Source organism: Protomyctophum bolini, assembly GCF_963924005.1.
Source record: "Protomyctophum bolini genome assembly, chromosome: 3".
NCBI lineage: Eukaryota > Metazoa > Chordata > Actinopteri > Myctophiformes > Myctophidae > Protomyctophum > Protomyctophum bolini.
Genome location: NC_137864.1, coordinates 27177633 through 27184792, shown reverse-complemented (window position 1 = coordinate 27184792; position 7160 = coordinate 27177633). Strand labels below are relative to the sequence as shown.

Below are 7160 nucleotides of genomic sequence, written 5' to 3'. Positions count from 1 at the left end.
TTGCCAATAGCCAATATTTTGCAGTGGCAACCCATCTTCAGCAGTGGTTCTCAAACTTGTCAGGGACCCTTATCTGAAAGTTGTATTTTTCCAGGGACACCATAAGAGAATTCACAATTTGTTTTAGCGGTTTTTGAATAGCCAACATAACAGGGTAAAGTGGTTAAAATGATTGCGACGCTATATAAACTACTTTTGCCGAGGACCACTTGGAACCTCAAGGACGCTGGACCCCACTTTGAGAACCACCACTCTACAGCATAGAATTGAACAAAAACACAAGGCCATTATCCACGTTTACATTTTTTTTATTTTATTAAATTTGTGACATGGTGGTTTGTTCAGACAGTTTCCTGGATGGGGGGTTCGTAGCCGTCAGCGCGCTCAACCTTGACGCCTGTCTCGTCACCAGTGGCCTTGGCTGCACTGCCGCCACCACCTTCACCATGCAACTCCATTAGTTTGCCCACTGCATACAAGGGAAAAAACAAGATATTTTTACTAAGCCATTGTAGAAAGGTTTCTGTTTTGTAGCCTCTTTATGGCCACTAACAAAAAACTCCTAACTAGGGATGTGTAGGCTACTAATCAAATCTATAGAAATTATATCCATCTATTTTTTTTACTAAGTCCTGACCCCTGTCAGCAGCATTTCAAAATTAGGACAAAAGTCAATTCTAAATTAAAAAAGTGCCTTCTCTATTACAAGCAACATTTTTTTTTTTACACCGATGTGAAGTGAGGGGCGCTTTACCAACCCTTATTATCTTACATCATTGCGATAATATAACATCATATGCCAATTTGCTCAGTGACAGACAAAAACATTAAACTCTGTCCATTGTCAATGGCGTTTTTAATGTTTGTCTAGACAAGACAAAAATTAAACCTGTATATCAAAAATATCCAGTTTTAGCTCTAGAGTGTCGCATACATCATTGGCTGCAGTAGGAATAATGGGCTTTGTCAGCTCTGAATGAGACCAAAACATTTCCTTGGAGAGTTCTTCTCTTCCTTTGAAGAGGAAATGTAAGGCAATGTCAATGAATGGTTTTCAAAAACATAATCAGCATCCATAAACAGCCTGGAATAATTGGTTCCCAAAGTACGATCAAAGGAAAATGGATTTGATAACAGTTCATCCAAAATAGAAAAATCACTTACACTCAAACTTTGGCTTCTTCAGCATCTTAACCTTCCGTACAAAGACATCGTGGAGGGGATAGATGGACTGGCATGCCTTCTCTATGTCCTTACCAACGCTGTCAGGGATCCTGTATGATACAATCCACAGCACCGCATTAGTATGGTCTATGGATATGCACCATTAAATGCAACACCATTGAGCATGCTTCATTAAAATATGAATGTACCATTACCCTCAGGGATTTAGCTCTAGGTGTCACGCAAATAGAAACGAACCATTAACTTTTACAGTATTAATCCTATGATTCCATGTTGTTTAGGTTTTAATTTACTTCATTGCCTAAGTAAATCTGACTTTGTATATTGCCGACTTTCCAGCATAAGCTGGACACTTTACGTCAGATGTTCCCAACCACCGGTACGCAACATAAATTATAACCTTTCCTCAACAGGATTTTCCAGACGGAATCGGGGTTACCACCGTCCCGTAAAATACGTAATCGTCCAGTATTTGGAAACTAACAGACGTGTCCCATAATGAACCGATACGGGACGCACTTTGTTCCGTCGGGAATAAATACAAATGACAGTGATTCATTTGACAATTCTGTTTCTGCCCCCTTTGCTCTCAAGATAACTGCCCGACTGTGCTATGAACCTGGTTCCCAGCAGCTCATTCACTCATGACACCACCAATGGGAAAGGAGAACTTTCAGTGTTGCTAGGATACGACATACCCTGGGATCAGTGGGATGTATTCAAACCACAAACCTGAAAGCATGACAATGCGACGACAGTACGGCTCAAAAGTCAGAACACGAGTTGGCATAACCTTTTTAAATCACCCGATCCTTGCTGATAACGCAATTTAGGTCAATGATACAATATGATGTAGTGAAATAATAAATAATGTATAAATAGCAGCCAGTCATTGACAGTCAACTTGTGTTTTGATGCACAACGCTTCCACCATGACCTACTACAGTATGCACCCCTTTCAAAAGGACACTTAAAACACTCTTTCAAATCAGGAATTATCCATTCATCGCCCAACGTAAAAGATACATATTCTAGCAAGTCAATCAATAATCAAAACTAGTGTCTACTTACAGCTTGTTAACGACTTCCTTCAGGTCATTGGTCTGGACCTCACGGGTCATGATCTCCATCATCTTTTTGCGGATCTGGCGGACCTGTTGATGCTGGGCATACGACGTCTTCCTGATCTGGTTGGTGCGCTTCTTTGTGAAACCAACACAGAAAAGACGCAGCAGGTAGCCATCAGTGGTCTTCACGTCCACATGTGCCTCGATCATAGTCTGAAGATTAAGGGAAACACATGACAAGGGTATGACGCAAACAAATGTATGCTTTCCCATTTCCACCTGATTGCTTTGCTGTACACTTCTAAATAGTAGAAAGCCAACTGCAGTGTTTTCACAGTTCACACAGATCAACTACTGCACTCACTGACAATTATGATTCACATTTAGATAATTTTGTTGTGCATTTTATGATAATATGCTGGAACATTACCAGCAACCATGATCTGAAGATATGCAAACATTATTATTTGTGGAAGATAAACCCATAGTAACACTACTTCAGCCCAAGTTACTGTTCTCAAACCACAATTAACTCATTCTTTAGGCCACTGTAAGCACCCCTACCCCATCCTAATATTTTTTTTTAAATAGTAAAATGTTTTAATATTTTAATTTTGAACTATTGTAAAATGTTTTTTTTAAATAGTAAAATTTTAGTTTAGGGTTAAGGGGTGGCACAAGATATAGTCCTGTGTTAATTGCGTGTATAATGGTATTCAATTAAGGCATGATGTGTCATTTCCCAGGAAACACAAAAAATGCATTTGCAACAACATACAACTTTGAATTACAGTAAATGCATATTTCAGTGCATACAACCAAGCAGATTCAGAGTACACAACATTCCAAGTAACATCATTGAATAGGTTTCAGACTAATGGACATTACCTGCCATTTCTTGACCATTGAACACATTTTGTCACGGGTCAGATCCATGCCGTGGAAGTTTGTTAGACAATTCTTGCCCTGGACGTCCTCTGTGATCAGCTTGAACTTACGGAAGGCTACCTCATCGTTCTGCAGGTCAGCAAGGCTCACCTCAAACACGCGGCCTTTAAGACCATCTGAAGCAATTCCTGGAGGGGGATGAGGAGATGGGAATCGCATGTAAGAGTTTGACAAGAACTTATAATGAACTGACTCCTCAAAATTCAGGTGATCACAAGTAAATCAGTGGGCCTATTTTTTTTTGCTGAAACAGTTGCCATTATTTTTTCAAGACAAACTTCTTATGCATGCATGTGAACATAGCCACAATTTGCAAAAGATTTTTTATAATGGGATGAATCTAGAGTTGCAATACCCTCCATTGACTCCCCACTCATCCAATTTGCGTTTGCGATCTGCTTGTAGTAAACAACCTTAAACTCACCAACATTGAAGCTCTAGGCAAAGCTTGAATTATTTTCTTTCAATCTGCCAAGCTTTTGTGATAAAAACCACCGTAGACATGCTATGAGCTACTTTCTGTCAAGACATCCTCTGCAAGTGATTCTTTTTCCAAGTGTTGGAGCTTGGAAGCACTCGTTATGGTTAAGGGGTCGTGCTGCTGCCTCCTGCATCATGTGCAGATGGTACACAGGGCCATTCAGTTACTTACGACGAGCACTTCTAAACTCCAACACTTAGAAAAAGCATCACCTGCACAGAATTTCTTGACAGAAAGTAGCTCATAAGATGTCTACATGGATTTTTAAGACACAAAAGCTTGGCATATTGAAAGAGGATAATTCAAGCTTGCCCTACAGCTGCAATGTTGGCGAGTTTCGTAGTTTAATAAAAGAAGATCGCAAACAAATTGGATGAGTGGGGAGTCCAATTATTAAAAAGAAAAAAATCAGACCAGTCTGAAGCGAGTGGTGCAACAGCACCCCCTAGTGGTAGTCTAAACATCGGGACAGTCACATATATTGGGACATAGGAACAAAGTTGTTCCTTAGACCACTCAAATAAATCTAGTTGCAAATTGCGGCTAATGAACATAGTAGCCTATATCTGAAATGAGCTTCTGATTATGAACTATGATAGGGCCATCTAGTCAGTCGATCAATTGGTCTGCTCGGTCTTAACAGACTAAGATTTTTATCCATGCACATCTTTTGCAAACGCTTGATCTAGCCAATTAATTTGCATATAGGCAGCAAGGAAATAAATAAACTCACTGGTTCCCTGAGTCCTGGTGACCAAGGTCTTGCCAATATTGCGGATGATGAACATGGCTGGTGCCTTGACATCGTACCAATCCTTCTTGGAAAAGGGGTCCACACTGTGGGGAAATAAACGGCAATGCAGCTTAATATAATTGAACATAATTCACAATTTCACCTATACCAAATCAACCGGGGGATGGACAGTTTATTGTAAGTTTGTAATTGTAATCGCATATTTAACAGACTAACAGTGCAGCTAGGTGCCGTGCCGTCGCACACTATGAAGGACCTCAGACAACGAGCCAATTCAATTGCTTAACTTCCAACGACAACGTAGGGTCAGCAAATCTATCCACCGTTGACATTAGTTTCGACATTTCTTTTTAATTATTTTTGAGAAATGTAGGGCCAACAATTCACGTTCGTGGGGGAACGAACGGACTGCCATCTTTGCTAGCTAGCCGTAGCGTAGCTAATTCACGCAAACATTAGCTTCGCTGTGCCCTAGTGTTGCAACTTGCATTACATTTTAACAGCCAAGATATGTATCGATTTAGGTGCGTTTTATCGTAGAGCTGGGGTAACAGGTTATATTTTTTATAACGGTGTATGTCAGACAGTACAATAAGGGAATCAGCGTGACAACACTGCTTGTAACCCTGAGGCCGGTGAAGTTGGGTGCCAGGGTGAGCGACTTATCGCACTCTATCCAGTCATTATCAACTTCATCCTTCATCTTTTATACCTATAACTGTCACAATCGAGATGAACACAATCTACCACACAGTATATCACATGAATTTCGCTACTTACATCTTCTTTTTGGCACCTTTTTTGCCACCTTTGGTCAGCCTCTTATTCTTGCCGACTGCCATGTTGGCTTACAGGGAGTGAAAGAGGCGGAAGTAGGTGCTACCGCGAGAAATAAAGAGATTGTCTAGTGCCGATATGTGGCTCATCTCGCGAGCTTTTAACCGTAGCTCTCTATGGTTTTCAATAGCGCCATCTACTGGTGTCTTGATAGACTGAGATTGTAACGTGAGTGACATGAATAAATAGTTAATACATGAATTAATTACATCGTCATTTCAGTACAGCCAGCCACTGAACAGTTTTTGCAAATGCCTACTACATAGTTATGCTTATGCTATAAAGTAAACCATAGATAGACAACCACCAGGCCTAATATTGAATTTAATTCATATTCCAATGCTGCAGTGCACGAGTAATTGTTCCACATTGTGACTACATGACTTTGGGTTTATTTCACCCTAGACCTTGATCTGTGAACAAGAAAAAACAGACACTTGTGCTAACATTCCTGTCCATGTGTTATTGTATCACGGTTCACCCTGTTATTTTCACAAAAGAGTCAGTATTTGACAGTTGACCACAAACACTGCCACGCATTCATCATGTAGACCTAGGCCTAAATAAAGATCTATTCTGTATTGATGTACAAATACAATAAAAAAAAGGACTGTCTGCATTCAGCCTCCTGATAAGCTTGGACGTCAATAATAATGTTAAATAAACCATTCCCAAATGTGCATCGCTCATTGCAACAACTTGATATTTGATAATCTGGAGAGTTTGCATGAGAAGAAGAGGAAAGCAATAATTACTACTGCTATTGCTGGATAGATGACTGTAGTGTTGTACTGTAGGCTGTACTGCAAACCACTATGAGAAAATATTTTGCTCTGTTTGTGGTGCTGCGGAACACCGCGTGACTCCCAGACAGTGTCCCCCGAGGAGGACTGCTGCATGCAGTGGGGTTGGGACGTGGAGAGGTCAGCAGAGAAGGCCTGCTGCTGTAGCATCCCCCCGAGCAACCATACAGCATGAAGTCAACATGACTCACAATCAAGTGGGGTCGAGGAGAACAGAGGACATTTTTCCTCATCAACATGTATTCATTCATTAACACACACACACACACACACACACACACACGCACATGCACACACCACACACACACACACACACACACACACACACACACACACACACACACACACACACACACACACACACACACACACAGTCTTCAACAGATTTGTACGTCTATGTTATGATATGATGAATTGAACATGGTGGACCCTATTGTTTTTTTTTTCAATTTACATTTTATTAATTTTTCATGAACAAGAATAGACAAAGACATACAGAAAGCAATAAGACAAACAATTGGACATTACAGTATGTGTTGCCAAACATCAACTCAGGAAATAAAAATAAATTGCTGGAGTTCACACACAGACAGGATAATAATGAAATGAAAACAATATATGAACGCACACACATAAACACACTCGTCCACAGTTAACAGTTTTGTATTGAGTTGTGCTTGAAATGTACTGTAATTCTCCAAACTGTTAATCAAAACATATAGGTAGGCCTATAGTAGGATTTATGATTAACGTTGCCCCAGGGCCGAGTAATACGAGTATATCAGAGTAACTGGAGTTATTTTTTATTTGCCTGAGTGTCCTCACTCCTCACTCCTCAGCTCAGTGTGACAAAGACACAAGTAGTGTGTGTGTGTGTGTGTGTGTGTGTGTGTGTGCGTGTGTGTGTGTGTGTGTGTGTGTGTCTGTGCATGTGTGTGTGCGTGTGTGTATGTGTGTGTGCGCACGCGCGCGCGTGTGTGTGTGTGTGTGTGTGTTCTCCAGCCACCTGTACACCTGAGCCAACCACGCTCATCAGAGTCCCATCAGAGACTCGCACTGCGCATGCTCCACTCGCTCAAGGGTTA

General features: G+C 40.8%; 1 protein-coding gene across 1 annotated transcript; it reads right to left on the bottom strand.

Moving 5' to 3' along the window:
* Positions 1–287: 287 nt before the first annotated feature.
* On the bottom strand, positions 288–5333 carry rps3a (ribosomal protein S3A). Its single transcript, XM_080759429.1, has 6 exons — positions 5216–5333; positions 4415–4518; positions 3141–3328; positions 2257–2465; positions 1165–1274; positions 288–469 (listed from the first exon to the last, which is right to left on the bottom strand). Exons 1-6 carry the CDS (start codon positions 5275–5277, stop codon positions 342–344), a joined length of 801 nt encoding a protein of 266 aa, XP_080615555.1. The 5' UTR covers positions 5278–5333; the 3' UTR covers positions 288–341.
* Positions 5334–7160: the final 1827 nt, after the last annotated feature.